Below are 22,463 nucleotides of genomic sequence, written 5' to 3'. Positions count from 1 at the left end.
CCCATAAGCTAGCCCTGTTCTGAAGGGTTGTGGGGCATTTTGTCACTGTGGCCTAGCTCTCAGAAGTGGGTCTCTAGGGGATGGCACGAAAGGTGTTATCTACCTCTGGTTCAGACCCAAGGTTCTCTTGGGATCCACCAAGATAGGAACGAGAGTTCCCAAGTTCCCACAATGACAGGTGAAGCCAACACAGCCAACTATGTCTTCCCATCCGTGACAGCTGTACCTTCCAAACTGGGAGCCCAAACAAACCTCTCTTTCTGTCACCGAGGTAAGAAAAGCCACTAGTACACATACACACCTATGTTTGCTTGTTTATCACTCATTGCTTCTCAAATATCATAACTCTGTGGTCTGTCATTCTCCCGGGCGTGCTTATCAACACCACCCCTGTAAGTCATAGAGATAAGGTGGCAGATGCAGGAAGAGAGTCCGGATGGCCATTACGAGGCAAGCCCTAGCTTCCCACCAAGGCCACATGCCATTTGAATGTCCAGAGATCCCTGAGAGGCCTGTGGCCAGGAACATAGCTCCTGAGCTGAAGCTATAGCATTTGAAGGCAGGTTGGAGACAGGATCTCTAAAGGGTAGTATTGATTTTCAACCTGACATGATGCAAAATCTCCCAGGAGACAAATGTCTGGGCAAGTCTATGAGAGAGATTTTAGAATAAGCTAATGGAGTGGGAAGACCCACCCTAGATGTGGGTGGTACCACCCCATGGACTGGTGTCCTAGCCTGTCCTAAAAATGAGGTGAGCCCAGCACCCCGTCGTCTCTCTACTTCCTGACTGTGGATACAATGTGACCAATTGGCTGCTTCACATTCCACTGCAGTGCCATGAGGAAATGTATGCTATGACCCCAAACAACCCATCCTCCCTCAAGTTACTTTTGTCGGGTATTTTGTATCAGCAACGAGAAAAGTAGCTGATGACAGGACCGTGACCAGTCTGTGTGACCTCTTCCCCCAGTAGAAGTTGACCGCTTGCCTCCTTGGCAGGCAGGTAGGTAGAGATGAGAGAGGGCTTCGTGGTCCTCCCACTTCCCTCCTGTCCGTAGCCCACTCCGACATGTGCAGACTGTCCTGTGTGGACCGGATGCCAGAATAGCACAGTTGTCATAATTACATGCATGCCAGTCCATCTAGGGTACCCAGAGGGTTTATTGATGGCACTTCACAGTCTGGATCCATTCCAGAGAGAGCCCTAGAAATACGTATTTCATCTGCTACTGAAATGATAGCATGTGTGTGCATGGATGTACACATTTGTCTGCGTGCAAATGAAGGACAAAGGGAGACAACAATACCTTCATCTATCACTCTCTGCCTGATGGTCTTAAAACAGGTCCTCTCATGGAACCAGGAGCTCCACATTTTGGCTAGGCCAGGTAACTAATAAATTCCCAGGACTGCCTGCCTCTGACCCCCCTCAGCGGTGGGATTACAGGCACACACAGCCATGGTTGATTTCTGCATGTGGCTGCTGGGGGTTTGTACTGAAGTCTTTCTGTCTGCATAGCAAGCTGAGTCAGCTCACCAGTAGAGTTTTATTAAAATAATAAAAAAAACTAAACTGTATTGTATATTATTTCATTTAATGTATTTTTCTCTTCGCATGTAATAGTTGGCACCAAGGTCATTTTTGTTCAAAGGAGACAATGTTGTGTGTGTGTGTGTCTGTGTGTGTGTGTTGGTGTAGATAAACTCAGTGTTTTCTGTGTGTTAGATAAGCATTCTACCACTGAGCTATGCTTCTACTCCATAATACTCGTCTTAAAATACAAGGTCATGAAGTCATGTCTTGTGAGTGGTAAATGGAGCAGATGTTTTTGGGTGTTATGTTTAGGGTCTGTGGCTGTTACTTATCATTATAAAAACATTTAGATTTCATAAAAAGAATCTCTACTAGCATCTGCTTTGGCCTAAACACACCCACCCATAAAAATCCTCCCTTCTTCCAATAAAGCAGATGAGATCTGTCTCTTTCATCTGCCCCAGACAGGTACAATAAAGAATAAACCTGCTAGGTCTCTGTAGTTAAGGGAAATACTCTTGTATTTCTTAAGATGATTTCAAGATAACTTTTAAAAATCGGTGCACCAATCCGATAAGAGTAAAACATTAAGGCAGACGCCACCACTCAACACAGCGTTGGGGTTGGTGATTAGGCACCGCACGTGCGCGTGCTCGGGCATACACACACACACACACACACACACACACACACACACACACACACACACACACACACACACTGATTTCCCTGGCATGTGTTCGTATAGAAGAAACAAAGCTGGCATGTGTTGGGGTAGAGGAGGTGGTGGCAGAGAGCATGAATTTTTACCCTGAAATGTGTTTTTTCCATACACGTGATCTTGGATGTCTCTTCGTTAGGAAAATGAGTCTGTACGAGCTAGGAATTTGTGAATGTACCTGGAAAGGTAATGGTAGGAACTATTTCTCCCTCACATAAATGAAGCTCAGAAGTCTGCAGCCCAGGACTGGTGACATTGCCTCCACTGTATTCCTGTCATTCATGTGAGTTACATTGGTGTGTGTGTGTCTATGTGTACACGCGAGTGTGCATGTACATGCTCCTGCCATGGTGCCTATATGGAGGTCAGAGTACAGTTTTCAGGAGTCAGTTCTCCCCTTCTGCCATATGTGTGTATTCCAGGGGTCAAACTTAGGTTGTCAGGCAAACACCTTTACCAACTGAGCTATCTGGCCATCCCTGCAATTATATTTTTAGAATTATTTCCTCACTCTTCACCTTTGCACTTTGATATCCAGTGCATATATCTTTACCTTGCATGTGGCTTTATAATGATCTGTTCTCAAGTGTTTCCACAATGCAAGACTCTGAACTCTTTTTGAACCAGGACTGAGGTCATCAGCCTTTCAACTGTACCTAGCCTCAGCAGCCCTCCCTAAGAAGGACTGTAGGTCATGGGAGTAGACGAAAGAATCAGACAGGGCCCATGCTCCACATCACCTGCTGTTGGGCCTATTTGGGTCACTTCCCCAGAGGAGTCAACTTAATGTCAGTATTAACACAGCTTCAAATCCCATCTCAGGAGACTTCAGAAAATGTTGTTAAGAACCAGGCATTGAGGTGCATTGACCTGTAATCCCAGCACTCCAAAGTGAAGCAGAAGGATAAGACATTCTAGGGTAGCCTGGGCTACAAACTGAGAGAAACCATGTCTTTAAAAACAGTCTGTTAAGCAAAGTCAATCCATTTAATGTTGTGCTAGCTACAATTATTTTGGCCTGCGTGCGTGCATGCGCATGCGCATGCGCGTGCGTGCGTGTGTGTGTGTGTGTGTGTGTGTGTGTGTGTGTGTGTGTGTGTGTGGTTTATTGCCAGTCTATAAATTCATAGATTCACCAATAAGCAACAGTTCTAGGATTTAAGAGGTTGCTCATTCTCCCAGGATGCTCAAGACAGCCCGCAAAAGCAAATCCCCCACCAGGGAGGCTGTGGTACATGGAAGCCAAGGGGCAGCTGAGAAGTGCACAGCCCAGCCTTGGCGGGAAGATGGAGAGGGAAGAACTAAGGCCCCTTTATGAGCCAGTGATCAAGTGACTCTGGCTAAGTGCACAGGAAGAAGGGGATGGCTGGTTGTGCATATCAAATCACCCTCTTACCTCCTGACTCCTCTGTGTGCAGGGAACAGATGCTCTGAGATGGGTGGACTTTTTGTGCTGTTTCACCCTGGGCCATGTGGGGTGTGTCCATGAGTGGAGGGTGGAGGTGGAGGGTGGAGGAAGAGCTACCAGGTGCCCTTGATACTCATTAAAGGACAACTGGACATGCTCTTTTAGTTTTCCTTCCTTCCTTCCTTCCTTCCTTCCTTCCTTCCTTCCTTCCTTCCTTCCTTCCTTCCTCCCTCCCTTCCTCCCTCCCTCCCTCCCTCCCTCCCTCCCTCCCTCCCTCCCTTCCTTTCCATATTTTTTTATTTTATGATTATGGTTATTTTTTCTGAATATATGTCTGTGCACTATTTGTGTGTGGTGCCCACAGAGGCCAGATGAGGGCGTTGGTTTCCCTGGAACCGGAGTTCTACAGCCAGTTTGGGAGGTGTCTTGTGGGTTCTGGGACTTGAACCTGAGTCTCCTGGAAGATCAGGCAGTGCTCTCAACCACTGAACCATCACTCCAGCCCCAAGCTTGCACTTTTACATCTTACAAATTCTGCCTAAAACAAAGTAGATCTCACTGGGTCTGTTAACCAGGCCAGGGACTCTGTCCCGAGACTTTGGAGATTGGAGTTTAAAACACGCTCTTCACCATCTTCATCATCCGACTACTCTTAAAAACTTGGTTTTCCTGCTTCTCTGGCCTGAGGTACTGCCTCTCTGAGTCACAGCCTTCTCTGTAGAGACAACTGGTACTGCCCTTGCCACTCACAACCCTTGACACCCATGACCCACCCTGCAAACAACCACTGTGTTCTGAAAAACCTCCAAACTCTATTGTCTATGACTAAGTTCTGAGAAGAAGCAGAAACAAAGGCTATGACCTTGAAGCTCAAGCCGATTGGTTAGGGCCCTTTTGCTGATATATAAACTTAGTGCCGATTGGTTAGGGCCCTTTTGCTGATATATAAACTTAGTGCCGATTGGTTAGGGCCCTTTTTGGCTGCTGTTCTGTTGGATTGGTAGCATCTCCTGAACCTCCATGGAGGTTAACACTCAGCATCACTGTCTTCCTGGATCCCCCATGAGGAGCCTGCCTCATTATTTCTGTTTCTTACAACTGGAACTTAGACTTCCACAGGAACACACTGATTTGTAGTTCAGAGTCATTTCCCTGACATACAGACTGAACTTAGGATGGGGAGGTAAGAACTTAGGCGTCTGGCTAGGGAGAGTTTCAAAAGCAGCAGCAAAGAGTAAGTCTCTCCCCATGTTTTCTAGATCCCTGCAGGCGTCCTGGTCCTCGTTGTCCTGTGTCCCTTTATCCCCTCTCCCATACCTGCCGCACTCAACTGCAGCTCATTCCTGAACTCATTCTCTCTGGAGGAGTGACAGGGACAGTTGCATCCAGATCTCTTTGCAGTAGGGTGGGTGAATTCTGGGTCCTCTCCCTTACTGTATCAATATCAGCACTATAGCTTGGTCCTGATCAGCAGCTCTCAACCTTCCTAATGCTGTGACTTTTTAATACAGTTCCTCCTGTTGTGGTGAATTATTTTCATTGTTATTTCATAATCATGATGTTGCTACTTTTATGAATTGCAAAGTAAATATCTGGAATATCTGATATGGACCCTGTGAAAGATTGAAAACTCACAAGAGCTACTTACACCTTTCTTGAGTTATTCTGTGAGTAAGTTTGGTCTTTGTGTGCTGATAATGAAGCCAATTTAGTGATAATCTTTACTGAGGGATTGCTAGTGTCAGGTTGTGTATGCCACACTCTTCATATGAGTTATTGTTACAACAGGGACTGGAGAGAGAGCTCCGTGGTTAAAAGATCCCCTCTTGGTTCCTTGTAAAAGCGCTCAGCGGTAGAGTGCTTGCCTAGCAAGCACAAAGCCCTGGGTTCGGTCCTCAGCTGTGGGGAAAAAAAAGAATAAAATATTCAAAATATATTCTCTTTATTGACTGCACAATACAGGGTTTTTGTTGTTGTTTGTTTGTTTGTTGTTTTTGGGAGAAAAGGAGCAGAGAAAAGCCATCTAAAAAATTATTGGAAGGGTTTTATAGGCTTGGATTTTTTTGAGCCAGGTATTTATGTTTTAATATTTTTGCCCCAGAGATTTTTATAGGCCAACAATAGAAAGTCATGAGAATAAACCCCAGAAGCTGGCAGAAGACAAAACCCACGAAGCCAGGCCAATGAAAGACGGGTGCCGAGGAACCTCCATGTCTCCATCACTTTTGGTGGGTTTCCATCTCCGGTCAGAAAAAAAAAATCTGTTCCTGGGCTGAGAGTAGCAGAAATGTACATTTATAGTCTCCACACCAGGATGGTCTCCCCAGACTTCACTTTGTGATGATAACAGCAGGACTGAAAACCAGTCTGGCTTGCCAGTAGTGTCCTCGCGAGGCTATGCCAGTAGGGGACGCTAGTAAGAGACAGCCAGGCTGAAGGAGAGACTTCCGGTTCTTTTTCTATTTCCGGTTTGAGCATCACCACGTCAACGCCTACTGACCTCTCGAAAGACGTTCATTTTATTTTTGTACCTGCACTATGACCAATTTACAGGAACGACCCCTGCTGCCTCTAAGAGGTCTGGACCTCAGCCTAGGGCTGCCGAGCTTAGAGACAGACCTTAGCTCTGGTTGAGCAATGCTCCATTCCTTAGGCAGGGCTCTGAGCTTAAGCTTCCAGGGGCTCTACGCAAACTTCAATTTTCGCTATTCTCCATTTCTTGATTTCTCCAGCCAAGGAGTTGTAGAATAATAGCTACTTCCAATGGCTCCTGCCTGAATGTCACCTCATAACAGTTATTACCTAGTTCCTTTGGGTTTGTGGTGCTGGTGATTAGACCCAGAACTTCACATATGCTATACTTCAGGTCTGTGTGTCCAACCTCCTAGATAAGTCCCCTATATTCAGTTGTTTTTAGTCAGACATTTGTTAGAGACATCTGGGGATGACGCAAATGCCAGCAGCTTTGAAGAAGACATTTCCCACATTTCATTGCAAAAACCACATCAGAGGTTTTCCGTGAAGCCCAATATCCCCTAGTGCAACCTATTCTTTAGACTATCAGCAGCTCAAAGCTGTCAGATGCCATAGTGAGATCTAGCCTCTGGATGGCTGTGTGTATTCCTGTGACCCACCGGTTTCTATAGCCACCATAAACAGACAAAAGGGACTCTTGATTTTGGACAAATAAGTTTTCCAAATTAGTGTACACTGTACAAAGTAAAGAGTCTCATTGTGTCAGTTCATGCACGTAATGTGCTTTGATTATAATCACTTGATTATATTACCATGTCTTTCCCCTTACATTTGCTTTGCCCTTCCATATCCTTAATAGCCCCTTGTGACTTTCACAAACCCCCATTCCGGGTCCCCTCCCCATGCCAGAGTCCACAGGAGAGTAAACATGCTGTACCTGACTTTATGAGCCTGCTTTTTCTGTTCATCTATTGATGGGCATGTAGGCGGATTCCTTAACTTGGCTGTTGTAAGTTGTGCTACAATAAACATGAGTCTGCAAGTGTCTCCATGGTAAGCTGACTATGGTACCTCCAGTTGTATACTCAGAAATGGCATAGCTGGGTCACATAGTTCCATTTTTATTTTTTTCTTTTGAGGAATCTGCATACTGATTTCCACAGCTGCTGGACTAATTTACATTCCCACTATATCAGTGCACAAGGGTTCACCAACCCTACCAACTTTTGCTGGGTTTTCTTTTTCTAGATGTGCTGACTGGAGTTAAGATCGAATCTCAGTGATTTGCATTCCACTGATGGCTAAGGATTGGGTACATTTTCTCATGTATTTACTAGATATTTGTGTTTCTTAACTGGAAAATTGTTAAGTTCTTTGCCCACATGTTGATTGGATTATTTATTGTTGAATTTTTTTAAGATTTGTTTTTATTATGTGTGTATGTGTGTGCTTGTATGTGTGTAAGCCATGTGAGTGTAGGTTACCGTGGAGGCCAGAAGAGGGCGCTGAGTCCTCTGGATCTGGAGTTTCAGGTAGCTGTGGGTGTTGGAAACCAAACAAAACTCTGGTCCTCTTCAAGGAGTAGAAAGTGGCTCTTAGCCACTGAGCCACTGTTCTAGCCCCTATGCAGAAGCCTTTTAAACCTGTCTGTCAATTCTTGGTCTCATTTCTAAAATCTTGAGGTATTGCCCCTTTGTTTTTCTCTGGACGTTTCAGTTCTTCCATGAAGGTTTCTTACCTGTTTTGAGTTGGTTTTTGTACCAGGGGATGGGAAATAATGATCTAGTCTCAGCTTCCCAGTACCACTGTGAATGAGGCTTTCTTCTACAATGCATATTTTTGGCCATTCTTTATTAAAAATCTGACGACAGTTTCCATGTAGATTTTTTTTTTTTTTTTTTTTTGCTTTGAGACAGGGTCCCTCTATGTAGCCCTGGCTGTACTGAAACTTGTTTTGTAGACCAAGCCGGCCCACTTGCCTGTGCCTCCTGTGTGCTGTGATTAAAGACGTGCCCATCACACTGTACTCAATGTAGATTTATTCTAAGTCTTCTGTTCCTTTGTACCACTGTCTGTTTTTAGGAGCATACTGTTTTTGTGACAATGTCTCTGTAGTATACTTTGAAGTCAGGTATTTTGATACTTCTAGTGCCTGTATTTTTATTCCTCACTTTGGGATTCTTTTGGTCTTTTGTGTTTCCATATAATATTTAGAGTTTCCCCTCCCTATTTCTCTTTAGAATTCCATTCAGATTTAGATGAAGACTCCAAAGAATTTGTAGGTCACTTTTCTAAATGGCAATTTTCTCAATATTCTGCACAACTCGTGAAGCCTTTCCATTTTTAAGTGTCTTTCTTTCTTTAGTGTTTGGTCTCAGACAGTCCGTATTTAAACGTCAGGCTGTCCATATGCGCTCGAGCTAGACTACAGGAGAATTTCTAGATAAAAGTTAACATTCTTCAGAAACTTGAGAAGCAGGTTCCAATCTGTCAAAAGGAGCTGTTTCCCTTACCTCTGGCAGAAGGAGCCTATGACGCCAATCACATAGACCCGAGGCTGCATACCAAAGTCCATGCTGGCCTCCAGGATCTCTCAGTTCCTATTTGTTAGACATTTCAGACTAGTACCCTAGCTCTTCTCACTTTCCCAGGTGCTCATCCTCTTTATAAGGGACAAAGTCTTTCCCTTGGCTCCTCCAGGCAATGCAACATAACAGCCCTGGCAGTAAGTCCAAACTCTTACTTTCTGCTCTGAACTCTTCCAGATGTATCTGGATATTTTCTCTCTTGTGGCCATGTCCTTTCTTTTCTCTCTGCTATGGACTCTAAATTCTCTCTCCCCACCCCCTTCTCATAAAAAAACCTTCCCCTTAACCATACCATGGAGCTTTCACATCCGCAGCTTCTTTACTGTACTCCTTTGCATACGTTGGTGCCGAAATGATAGCATATATATAGTGCTTCATACTTTCTTTCATTTGTCTTTTTGAGACAAGGTCTCACTATGTAGCCTTGGCTACCTGGAACTCACTATGTAGCCCATGCTGGCCTTGAGACTCATAGAAACCCGACAGCCTCTGTCTCCTGAGTTCTGGGATTAAAGGCTCCATCACCACTATGCCCAGCCAATTCTTCCTTTTCATCCTCCGGATTGTTAATGTCTTTGGCTAACTAAGCTTTAGTCTTAGTTGGATTTGTTCAGTTTTGAGGCTGTTATGATTGGTACTGGCTTCCTGACATTTTCACAGTAAGTTGTTGATTTTGTATTTTCCTCCTTGGAGAAGGGTGTTTACTAGATCTAAGTCTTCTAGTGGAGTTTCAGGTCTTGTATGTGTAGGGTCATATCTCTTGAAAACAAGGGAATTTGCCTCTTTTCTTCCTTTGTATCTTTTAATTTTTTTCCTCTTGACTCAGCAGTGATTGCTTTCAAGGATGAACTGGTTTGCGAGAGAGAGAGAGAGAGAGAGAGAGAGAGAGAGAGAGAGAATGAATCAATCCTTGGGTATTTATGTTATCTCTGCCTCCTGAGATGTCCCAGGAGCACAAAGAGTGACATTTTTACTCCCAAACAAAAGGCGACAGGCTATAACTGTGATAGCTGTGTATTGGGTGGGGGAGGAAAAGGCTTGCACGAACGCTGGGAGCTCCTAGTGAGTGGTGTAAGGGCAGGAGAGTCTAGGCAGAAACTGGGCTCTTGATTGAAATGCTTTACTGCTTTCTCAGATGTGGCCAGCATTGTTCCTGTCTCCTTCGCCTCCCAGAATGACTAGTGCTTGAGACTACAATCCTGAATGGTTTGCTTAAGTTCACTCCCTCCTCTGAGAACAGGAAGTCAAAAGGTGAGTGACAGAGCCACCTGCTGCTCTCTCCTTTGCATAGGTCTAACAGGAGCCTGGGTGAGCTCCTTGGATGGCTGGTGAACAGGAGCACCTTATCTATCTGGGAGGTACGAAGGCAAAGGTTGTACTGTTAATTTGCACCTCAACACAACCAACCTTAACCTTCACTCCACATCACTCACGGCGTTGGAGAAAGCTCTCCTAAGCAGCCAAGAAGGTACCAAAGGTGAGAGATTTCTTCATTTTCCTCCTTTTAAAATCTTATCCCTAAGAGTTACTACTGAAAAGGATATAATTTTATGTTCCCAAAGAGATGAGCCAGAAGAAAAGAACCTGTTGGAAGAATGTGTTATACTTTTAAGTTATTTTTTGGGGGTGGTGGTGGTGGTGGTGGAAGGAGTGGATTTTCTTCCCCTGTAAATCTGGTTTCTTTGGTGGTATTCAAGACCTTGTGTTGTATTTAAAAACTAGGTGTGGTTTGTGGGATAAGCACCAGGCTAATTCACAGGCGGAATGGAGAGAAGCCTCCAGTCTTCTAGCATGTGATATTTGAGAAGAGCTCAGCTTCTGTTTTCATAAGAAGAGTCTAGTGATCACTAGTTGGTTGTGAAGATTAAATAGGACGGTGTCCAGAAATGGTCCTAGTTCACAGACGATAGTAAACATCCTGTGTGTGTAATCATGTGCAGCTCTGTGTGGAGATGTATTTTAAACTAGATATAGCATTTGACTGCTGTTAATTTTTGGACAATACTGAACTGCTTCATATTTCTTTTTACTTTCTTTTATTATTATTTATTTATTTATTTATTTATTTATTTATATTTTTTTCGGTTTCTTTGAGTCAGGGTTTCTCTATGTAGCCCAGGCTGGCCTGAAACTCACTATGTAGATAGGCTGGCCTCAAACTCAGAAGTCTACCTGCCTCTGCCTCCTGAGTGCTAGGATTAAAGGTGTGTGCTATTATGTCCAGCTATTTAATATTTCTTTAAGGATATTTTAAAATGAAAGGTTAGCCAGAGACAAGATCTGAGTTTTGAATGATTTGGGATGTGATGAGATTAACAAATGGAAGAAGGAATGGCACTTTCTTCTAAAGGGGCTTGAGTCTAGATCTGATGGTAGAGCCAATTGCACGTAATTTGTTTCCAGACCTAGAAATTCCAAACCCCAGATAAAAGTTCATTTCTAGGGCATCAAGGGGTGGGAGGGAGGAAAATGGGTGAAGCGTGAATACTTCCTCCAGCTAATTGCACCTTTACCTCAGGGAGCCCAGCTCCATGCTTCCCTCTCTTCAGAGGTAAGGGTGGAACTGGTCCCATGTGGCAGCCTGGCGACTGCTTTGGTAGGGCAGTTTTAAGTCTCCCTTAGCAAGCCTAGTGGGCTTCCTTGCCTGGTTTTCACTTAGCTATTTTTCCAGAGAAGAGATCTCTTCTGCCATCAGAAGTTTGGAGTTGAACTTGACATTTCTGGGATCCTGTTTCGTTAGTTTATAATCAGAGGCTCTTTGTTCTGTTCAGAGAACCCACTGCCCTCCTCTGCTGGGCAAGGCTTGATGGTCCTCGCCTGTGAAGATGACTTCCTGGCAGAGGCTCTGCTGGCACTATCGCCTGTGGACCCTGGGTTGCTACATGCTACTGGCCATCCTTGCCCTGAAACTGTCCCTCAGACTGAAGTGTGACTTCGATGCCATGGATCTGGACTCTGAGGAATTTCAAAGCCAGTACTGCAGGGATCTCCTGTACAAGACCCTGAAGCTGCCAGCCAAGAGTTCCATCAACTGCTCAGGGGTCATTCGAGGGGAGCAGAAAGCGGTGACCCAGGCTCTGCTGAATAACCTGGAAATTAAGAAGAAGCAGCAGCTCTTCACAGAGGCCGACTACCTTAGGATGACAGCAGACTGTGAGCACTTCAAGACCAAGAGGAAGTTTATACAGGTCCCACTGAGCAAGGAAGAGGCCAGCTTCCCCATTGCGTACTCCATGGTGGTGCATGAGAAGATTGAGAACTTCGAAAGGTTGCTGCGAGCTGTGTACACCCCTCAGAATGTATACTGTGTCCACATGGATCAGAAGTCTTCAGAACCCTTTAAGCAGGCAGTCAGGGCCATCGTGTCATGCTTCCCCAATGTCTTCATAGCTAGTAAGTTGGTGTCAGTGGTCTATGCTTCCTGGTCCAGGGTGCAGGCTGACCTAAACTGCATGGAAGACTTGCTTCAGAGCCCCGTGCCATGGAAATACCTCCTGAACACCTGTGGGACAGACTTTCCCATCAAAACCAATGCTGAGATGGTCAAGGCCCTCAAGCTATTGAAAGGGCAGAACAGTATGGAGTCAGAGGTACCACCTCCACATAAAAAATCCCGCTGGAAATATCACTATGAGGTGACAGACACATTGCACATGACCAGCAAGAGGAAGACGCCGCCACCTAATAACCTAACCATGTTCACTGGGAATGCCTACATGGTGGCTTCTCGAGACTTCATTGAACACGTGTTCAGTAACTCAAAAGCCCGGCAACTGATCGAGTGGGTAAAAGACACCTATAGTCCCGATGAGCACCTTTGGGCCACCCTCCAGCGTGCCTCGTGGATGCCTGGATCAGATCCCTTGCATCGAAAATTTGACCTGTCAGACATGAGAGCCATTGCGAGACTAACCAAGTGGTACGACCATGAGGGAGACATTGAGAACGGGGCACCTTACACGTCTTGCTCAGGAATCCACCAGCGGGCTGTCTGTGTTTATGGGTCAGGGGACCTGCACTGGATACTTCAGAACCATCACCTCTTGGCCAACAAGTTTGACCCAAAGGTGGATGATAATGTTCTTCAGTGTTTAGAAGAATATTTACGTCACAAAGCCATCTATGGGACTGAACTATGAGACACTGTAAGACTATTGTTACCTGTGTGGCAAGAAAATGCCAGGACCTACTGGGGCAGTGTGGGGTAGATAGCTGGGGCTCTAGACTCCATGTGTCCCTTAGGATGAGGGGGCTGCTATTGGACAGCGGGTAAGTAGACCTCTGCTCCTTGTGAGCTGTCGCTGGTGAAGGTGGCTATTCTCCAGCTCCCTCCCCAACTTCTTTGGCTTCCTCGCAGAGCTAGAACATGAAATACTGTTACTTGGGATAATAAGGGAGGGGACATGTGACCAGGGACCCTGGATTTTGGCTGAAGACTTCCTGTCAGGTTCTCTACAGAGACTTTGTTTCAAATACCTCTGGGGGGTTGGTCTTGGGTGGGGAACTTTAGTGCAAAGAGCCCCCCTCTTTTATATTGTTAATTTAACATAAAGAGCTTCTAAACCAAAGCCCTGCCCCTCCAGTGTCATCTGTGAATCCAGAAATAATGTAAGCAGGAAAAATATGTGAGGCATTACTCGTGTGCTGAGGACAGTTAGTGTCTGGTGGCTGGGAAGAAGTCTCCGTAGCAAGCCGAGTAGAAGGCAAACCGAATCACAGAGCTAATTCTCTGTTACTGAAAGCCTTCCTAGTCTTGCTTTCCTTGGTAGATTCTGAATTTTCCATGAGGGGAAGAACAGAGTGATTGGACTGGTTTGCTGAGTATGTGCTTAGCTTCACGGCCAAAGCTCAGCATCCCGTGCCCAGCAGCCAATCTTACTGGAGCTTAGTTTGGTTGGGGGTAGAGGTGGCGCTGTTAATCATTAGGTCCGGGAGTGAAAGGAAACGGTTTTGCTAACCTAAGATGCCTGAGAATTCTGTTTAAACCTCTTGAATGAAAGCTTCTTTATTTCATTGTGTGAATATCAGTCTCGCTGTTTGCCACTTTGTAGATTGTGCCATTTCCCTGTGGGGACACAGTAAGGTGTGTAAATACATATGCACAAATGCTAAACTATGTACATTTACAGGCACACACTCCCCAGTGAAATCACCTCTTCTCTGAAAACCCAGAGCTAATTTTTGGCCTGTATGCATTCCAGTCTGTAAGGAGCAAGGGGCGCTAAAAGCAGAACCTTTGACTATGGTTTAGCTGGCTTCCTGTGTCTATGTCCCCGAAGAGGGGGTTATGTACGAATTAACTTGTGTAATTTGAATGAGGCTCCCATCAATGTGTTAGAATGCTAACAGGTTTCTCCGTTTCAATTCTTGATCCAGTTAAGATTTTCTCTCTACAGTCAACTTTTATTGTAGCCTTGTCCCTTTAACAGTTACTGTGTGATGGGAATGTCTTTTTTTTTTTTTTTTTCTTTTTGATTTCCGGGCAGGGTTTCACCCATATAGCTCTGGCTGTCCTGGAACTCTGTAGACAGGCCTGGCTTCCAACTCAGAGATCCACCTGCCTCTGCCTCCTCAGTGCTGGGATTAAAGAGATGCACCACCATGCCTAGTGGAATTTCTATTTCAAAGTAAGCAACTTCCTTTTTTTTTTTTTTTTTTTTTTAAGATTGGCTTCTGTGGGTAATGGGCATTGTCACCACAAACTTACCCAACACAGCAATATTGAGTCCTTGCCCGCAACCTTACCTCAGAGGTGACAGTGCCATGAAATCAGAAGTCTTCAGAACCCTTCAGCCAGCAGCTGTGACTATTCCTGGCCCTTCCCTCAGGAGGAAAGAAGAGGGGCTGCTGGCCTGTGGGATGTGTGTAGAAACACCTCCTTAAAGACATATATCCTGAGAAAAGAAGCCAGATTCTTCATGGTCAAGTTTTCCCCAAAGCTTTTGTAATAAACTGAGCAGTAGCTTTCCATAGAAAAGCTATCGGGTTGTGGCTCTGTTAGGTTTTGGGAATTTTCCCAACCATTAAAAAAATTTTTTTTTCTAGAAAATGTGTTGGGTGGATGAAAGTAGTTTGTTCAATAGCATGAGGTCATCCAATCAGAAGGATCACGCTTCGCCTGGTTTGTTTAGTGTACATTCAAGGTCACATAGGCAACCCAGCACATCTGTTCATCTTTCCCTTTTGAGGCTTCTCTGTTTCATTAACCCTTCTCTGGAAAGGAAAAGTCCCGGAAACAAAGCAAGCTGTTACACTTGGCCCACCTTCCAAGGCTTAAGTTTCCTCCTTATTTTGATGCATGGCCATCACTGAACTGTACTTTATTTTATTTTTTTGCTGCTCATTCTATCTGTTCTTGGTTTAGTGAACGTTTACTAAGAAAAGAAAAAGCAGTTGTTAACTGTGGGGCATATAATTCAGATGAAGAGGTCAGATACACTGTTTAAAAATGGAGAGACTAATATCTTGTCTGCCTTAAAACGCCTTCACTGACCAAACCAAAGGTCTATCCTTATGTATCTCGCTCATTTGGAATTTATTGCAAAGGTAGAATAAGAAATGATTGTTCATCAGTCTTGATGTGCTGACAACTAATAAAACAATTCATTCCACACACGTGAGCGGAGTTCTTGGTGCTTACCACACATTGTGCTTAATTTTTTTTAATTACATTTATTCATTTGTGCATGGAGGGAGGCCTGGCAGGACACACACACGTGTGATGGCTTGGGTGGTAGTCAGGGGACTGTTTTGGGGAACAGTCACTCTCCTTCCACTATGTTTGCTCCAGGATTGAATTCAGGTTACGAGGCAGGCTTCGTGGCAAGATCTGATCAGCCACCTTGCTGACCCCACACATCGTTATTGACACTGGGAACACAATAGTCATCAAAATGTGAAAATTCCAACACTCACATTATTCATTATTCATTAAAGCGCCAAGTGCTAGAGAGAAATCGCAGAGGGGATGGAGACCTTGGGAGAGTAGGGTGCAGAGGATGTTTTGCATTTCATAAGGTGATCGAGGAGGCCCTCAGTGAAAACACCACTTTCTAGTAGAGGTCTGAAGGAAGCTAGGGAACAACCCATGGAGAGTAATGAAAAAAGAACATTCTAGGCCAAGAGGAGAGACTTGCAAAGCCTTGCAGGCAGGAACGTGCATACCAAATTTCAGAACATCAAGGAAGCTAGTTGGCATGGAATGGAGTGGAAGACCAGTTGGAAACCTCCTAAAGGAAAAGGAATGATCAGTTTAGCAATTGGGCCACGCCATTTAGCTTGGTCTCTGGTGAGTGTCTTCCTGGCTGCATTGGAGTTTCAGTGAGGGACTGTGGATACTAGGTGGGGCTGTGAGGGACTGTGGATACTAGGTGGGGCTGTGGGAGTTGTTGTTACTAGGTTTGTGGGAGTTGGTTCAGTTAATTGATATGGGAACACACAATCTAATCGAGCGTCAGTGGCACCATTCCTGAGCCATATAACAGTGGAGAGACTTCTGGATTCCTAGAACTCAGGAGGCAGGGGCAGGGGCAGGGGCAGGGGCAGGGGCAGGGGCAGGGGCAGGGGCAGGGGCAGGGGCAGGGGCAGGGGCAGGGGCAATCTCTGTAAGTTTGAGGCTAGCCTGCAACTACATAGCAAGTTTCAGGCAAGCCGGGCACACAGAGAAATGAAAAAGGAAAAGGAAGGAAGGAAGGAAGGAAGAAGAAAAAAGAGTGAAGAAATAAGAAATTGAGTGCTAAGCCAGCCAGCCGGCCAGCAAGCAAACATTTATGCTTTCTGCTCTTCCTTGTGGATTTGATGTCAGTAGCTGTCTGGAGTTCCTGCCTTGGTTGGACCCTAGTGATGGACCGTAGCCTAGAATTGAAGGCCAAATAAACTCTTCCTCCTTTTAATTGCCCCCCCCCCTTTACCACAGTATCAGAAATGAGATGAGGACAGGGCAGATGGAGACACGGCCACTGGAAGGAAAAAATGTGGTGGTGACCTTGATAAAGGTCAGTGTCTGTGGTGTGAGGAGGCAAGAACCTGACTGAAGGTGGTTTGAAGAGTATGCTGGAGCCAAACTGGATTCAAAGAGTATAGATTAACGACTTGAGGAGTTTTGTTTTAAGCCAAGGAGGAGGGGGATCCTCTATTAACTGAAGTTGTCTTGAACTTTAGAAAAGTGACCCTGTGTTTTTGTGTTGATGGGGAAGAGCCAATCGGAGCAAAACTATGGGAATCCTGAAGAGGCTTGTCATTGCGCCAGGGTTCGAGGAAGGAAAGGATGGCTAGTGAACAGGATGAAAGCTTTTCCTTCACTGGAGCCTTCAATGGGCAAGGCCTCCAGTAGGACTGGAGGCAAAGTGTGTGGACTCAGCCATGGGTGGATGGGCGCATGTGGTAGGATTAGTGGAATAGATCCCTGCCTCTTTGTGTGTTTTTACGTGTGGGCTCACCATGCATGTGAAGAGCAGAGCACTTGGAGGTCTTCCTCAGTTACTCCCCACCTTCCTCTTTTGAGATAGAGTACCTCACTGAACACGAAGCTTGCCAATTTCGCTAGTCTGGCTGGCCAGCAATCCCCAGGGAATCCTCGTGTCTCGCCTTCACTAGTGCTGGGATTATGGGTGCATACCACAGCATCTGCCTTTTTTAAATGTATGGTTTGGGGGATCAAACTCAGGTTCTTTACTAGGTAGGCACTTTACTGACCGGAGCCATCTTTCCTCTCATTAGCATATCATCTGAAGTATAATGTACATATAGAAAAGTACAAAATGCCCATATATGGCTGAAGAAGTTTTACGAAGTAAACACACCTATACAAGTAGAACCCAGATCATGGAATGTAACATGATCTACATCCCAGGGTGTCTCTGTGCCCTTTCCGTAGTGAAATCACTACACCATTTTACTTTCCTATCAACAGGGTACATGGGTACTAATCGCTTTACAGTCCTACCAGCATGTCCAATGTTCTGCCTGTCAGTGCTGGAAGAGAATAGAAAAGGGTATCAGCTGCCCTGAAGCTAAGAGTTAAAAGTGGTTGTGAGCTGGGAATTAACTCAGGTTCTCTGTAGAAACAGGACATGCTCTTAACCACTGGGGAACCCTCTTCAGCCCAAAAGAATAGTTTTAAAGGCAATTTCTCCTGGACTCAAATCTCAGGAGCTCCATAGACTTAGAGTTGAAGAACATTCGGTTGAGAGTATTCAGTGATCCAAGGAGCTAAGCCTGCTTGATTCTTTCGGCATGTTGCAAGCTGCGGCACCTTTTGTAAAGCAAAACACCTTGCTTACCTCCAATCCCAGGAAGACGCCATTCTATGTACTCAGAAAAATAAACCATTTTATTACATCATGCAAAAAAATTTTTTTAGATATACGGGTTTTTACAGAAGTAGAGGCATTTTTAGAATGGATCAACAAAATCAATTTATCCTGAAGTCCCTTAGAATCTAACAGTAGCAGACAACAAGCAGTTATGTAGACTATATCACAACACAGAACGTATGTTGTGAATATTAACATAACGTGGTTAGAGAATAAACAGGCCCTAAGCATCGGATGCTGTAGAGTGTACTTATTGGCGTTTAAAGCCTTTTAAGCAGCTTTGAAACGGAACTCTCTTAGCATGCATGAAATCCTGTGTTGGATCCCCAGGATCACAGAAACCAGGTGTAGTGGCGCATACATGTCCTTGGGAGGTCGTTACTATTTTAATAACTATTTTTAAAAATTTATTTATTTGAGTACACTCTCACTCTCCTCAGACACACCAGAAGAGGGCCTTAGATCCCATTACAGATGGTTGTGAGCCACCATGTGGTTGCTGGGAATTGAACTCAGGACCTCTGGTAGAGCAGTCGGTGCTCTTAACCGCTGAGCCATCTCTCCAGCCTTCAACAACTCTTTTTAATACCCACTTCTTTCTCACCCTTTAAGCTTTCTACAATGGGAGACACCAAGTCTTTATATTATATGTGTGTGTGTGTGTGTGTGTGTGTGTGTATATGTATGTACACACACACACATATATAGTAAGATCCTGTGTTAATTCAGTGGGTTCTCACTTCATTCCATATAGCATGTGCCTTGGGGAGTAGCAGCAGAGATTTAGAATGCTTCTGTAATTACCAATGCCACAAAGGTTAGCTGGGATATTTTCATGCATTCATTTTTAGCTGTTAAGGTTTCATGGTTAGTTTTCTCCCTGACTGAATTTTTGGCTGTAGAAACAGACTTCCATCAGGATCTCACTTTTTTCCTGCACTCAGATCAGGAGTTTGGACCCATCATTGAGTTCCATCATCCTTGAACATTTCTGGTTTGTGAGCTGCATCCTGACCGTGAGCTGGCATCTTGGTCAGTAGGTTCTGATTTCATGGAAAATACCATCTGAGTGGGGCTTTCGTTCCTTTAATTTTTCTCCCAAACCTAATTTAAGATCTTGCCTGAGTATTTTAAAAATGTTTTTCTTTTTTTTTTTAATAAAGAGTATTTAAGTTTTGTTCTTTGCACTTTTTATCCACAAAGAACATTAAATGGCTCCACAATGAGAAGATAGGTGTGCAGAAGCTGGAGAGATGACTCAGTGGGGGACCAGACTTTGGATGGAGGCAGATAGACCCAGGGAGTCTGGGCAAAATGGAGAGGTTAAGGTTCAGTGAAAGACTCAAGGGAACAAGGTGAAGAGTACTAGAGTGGCCATCTGAACCCCTCTGGCTTCTGCATGAACATGTATTGGGTACACACCCATACCTCAAATGTGTGGTGATGCACAACAGTAACCCCAGCACTTAGGTGTCAGAGGCAGGAGGATTTTTGTGAGTTTAAGGTCAGCTTGTTCTACATAGCAAGTTTTAGACCAGTCTAGGGATCTACACGGGGACATAGATCTTCCCTCAAAGGATAGAAAAGATGAAAGGAAGGAAGGAAGGAAAAAAAGAAAGGAAGGAAGGAAGGAAAAAAGAAAGAACAAGCTAGCCAAAAGACTAAGAATCTATGCCTAGATTTCAAGGCGTCCTATCACCTACACGGATTCTCCAGTGTATGAAAATGAAGTGTTTTCTACTTCTCTTTACAGTGTATTTTGATCTCACCAAATCCACATTTCCTTTTTATGCTGCAAATGGTCTCCTTAGTTGAGACATGTTTATACACAAAGTATGTATATGCCAGTGTACAGTGTCTACACTTACAATTTTCAGAACACGTTAATGACAAATTGTGAACACTAGGATTAAGGACCACTAAGCGATAAAGTATTTACCACTGTGGTGGTTTGAGTGAGAATGGCCCCCATAGGCTCATATGTTTGAATGCTTAGAAGTTCCCAGTTAGCACAACTGTTTGGGAAGAATTAGGAGGTGTGGTCTAGTTGGATGAGGGTATGTCACTGGGGGCGGGCTTTTAAGGAAATTGCCTTGATCGTGATGTTTCTTCACAGCAATAGAATAGTAACTAAGGTATCACCTCTGACTCAAGGGGGATGACCACAGATACCAGCCAATCACTCAGCTGTTATTAAATACACAGAAAAGGCAATTCTTTGTCTGGATCTTAAGTACCATGCATCTAGATAATTACATGATCTCAAAAAGCACAGCTTTCTTTATCTCCTGAAAGCAGACAAGCTGGTTGTTTTCCTCTTGTGCACTGATGACAACTCAACTTCAATTCCTGAAGCCTAGTCTTGTGCAGCCTCTTGAGCAGCCCTTTCCAGGAGAGTCCCTGTTAACAGTATGGGAAGATTAAATACCACAGGGCTGGCAAGATGGCTCTGTAGCTAAAAGCACTTGCTGCCAAACCTGACAGCATGTTTGATCCATCAAAGCTACACTGTAGAAGAAAACAGGCTTCCACAAGTTGTCCTCTGCCCTCCACATTTGACTTCACAAGTGATCCCCATGCCAAATAAATAGAAGTGAAATAACAAAAACTATACTACACTACAGAGCAAATGTTGGTCACCTGATGTGTAGAGTATGAAAACAACCTTTTTTAAAAAAATATATTTTATTTATATGAGTACACTTGTAGCTGTCTTCAGACACACCAGAAGTTATCAGATCCTGTTACAGATGGTTGTGAGCCACCATGTGGTTGCTGGGAATTGAACTTAGGATCTTTGGAAGAGCAGTCAGTGCTCTTAACCGCTGAGCCATCTCTCCAGCCCCATGAAAACAATTATAACTAGTGTACATCTGCCAAGGCAAAAGCAGGTGTGTATTGTGGCTAAGCCCTACACAAGAATTCTACCAACTGATGAAATGCAGAACTCATGTTGGGCATTCCATTCCAGTTAGCTGTCCATTTACTCTAGTGACCTGCAATGAAAATATGTCCTCTCAGAGGCCACTCACCCAGCTTCTGAGCAAAACCTTAAGTACTATCACACACAGTTGTATGTAGAAGAGAAATCTGGACTGAGGCACACTACACACTTACTCTCTTACTCTTTTCTTAGCCTGTGTGCTGCCTTACAAGAAGCTACTAAGCAATTAGGAAGGGCCTGAAGAGACCTCAGGAGGTAAAGTGCTTATTGCCTAATAAACATGAGGACCCACTTGACCCCCAAATCTACTTAACAAGCCAGCTGTGGTAGAGTACACCTGTAATCTCAGCACTAGAAGAGTAGCGATAAGAGTAATTTCAGGACTTGCTGGCTACCCAATCTACATGGCACTACATTACCACTACATGGCAAGTCTCAGGTCCCAGGGTGAGCCTTGTTTATTTTTATTTTTTTCAAATGTGGGCATTGTGGATGAAACTCAGATCCTTAGGGAAGGATATTTTAACACATTTATGAAAATCAATTTTGCTTAGTAGTTCTGCCAACTTAGTATCTCTTAGTAGAGGAAAAATAATGACCCTTCTGCTAGGAAGACTTCCTCACAGTTCTTCTCAAACAAAAGAATTCTATTAAGACTTGTTTTCTCTTTTCTTTGTGTGCAATGTAATGCTTATGTGGGTGTGTGCATGCACATGGAGGCTGGAGGCTAACATCAAGATGTCTTCCTCAATTCTTCATTTTTGAGAGTATCTTACTGAACCTGGAGCTTGATTCTCTGGCAAGACTGGCTGGTCAGCAATTACCAGGAATCCTGTCTCTGCCTAACCAGGGTTGAGATTACAGGTGCCCTTTGAGGGGCTTTTGTGTGGGTTCTAAGGATCCAAACTCTTGGTTCTCATTTTGTGCAGAAACAAGTTACTTGCTGAGTCATCTTCATAGTCCAAGTTGCACAAGTCTAAGCAGAAGTTTCAGTAAAGCAAGCACTCCAGGGGGCTTGGGGTGGGCAGGTTCTGCACTGTGAATTTTAAAGTTGTATGAAACAACTTAAGTTCATATTCATGAATATGCCTGTGGTGGTTTGAATATGCTTGCCCAGGGAGTGGCACTTGTTGGAGGAAATGTGTCACTGTAGGGAGGTTAAGACCTTCCTCCCAGCCACATGGGAGCCACTCTTCTGTTTGTCTTCAGAACAAGATGTAGAACTCTCAGTTCCTTCAGTGCCATGCCTGCACAGATGCTGTCACACCTTATACCTGATAATGGACTGTACCTCTGGACCTGTAAGCTCACCCCAATCAAATGTTGCGCTTTATAAGAGTTGCGTTGGCATGGTGTCTCTTCACAGCAATGGAAACTAAGACAACAATGCCCAAATTATGGTAGGTCAGATCTCCCCTCTAGGGTATATTTCTCATGATCCTACAAAGGGGATGTGTCAAAACTACAACATAGGGAG

The 22,463-nt window shown here is 44.4% G+C and overlaps 1 protein-coding gene across 6 annotated transcripts; it reads left to right on the top strand.

The window, feature by feature from the left end:
* Positions 1–6,947: 6,947 nt before the first annotated feature.
* Positions 6,948–15,343, top strand: Gcnt3 (glucosaminyl (N-acetyl) transferase 3, mucin type). Of its 6 annotated transcripts, none has more exons than XM_011242816.3 (3): positions 6,948–7,193; positions 9,864–9,979; positions 11,500–15,343. In XM_011242816.3, exon 3 carries the CDS (start codon positions 11,554–11,556, stop codon positions 12,865–12,867), a length of 1,314 nt encoding a protein of 437 aa, XP_011241118.1. In that variant the 5' UTR covers positions 6,948–7,193; positions 9,864–9,979; positions 11,500–11,553; the 3' UTR covers positions 12,868–15,343. The 6 variants fall into 6 exon arrangements, with proteins under 6 accessions (XP_011241118.1, XP_030100480.1, XP_011241117.1 ...); XM_030244620.1 differs by having other exon boundaries at positions 6,957–7,193; positions 9,864–10,205; XM_011242815.3 differs by lacking the exon at positions 9,864–9,979 and adding an exon at positions 10,020–10,205 and having other exon boundaries at positions 7,175–7,193.
* The last annotated feature ends 7,120 nt before the right edge of the window (positions 15,344–22,463 follow it).

The sequence above is a fragment of the Mus musculus genome, chromosome 9 (genome assembly GCF_000001635.26).
Source record: "Mus musculus strain C57BL/6J chromosome 9, GRCm38.p6 C57BL/6J".
Taxonomy (NCBI): Eukaryota; Metazoa; Chordata; class Mammalia; order Rodentia; family Muridae; genus Mus; species Mus musculus.
Note: the sequence above shows the minus strand (reverse complement) of the source record. Positions and strands in the feature narration are given on the sequence as shown.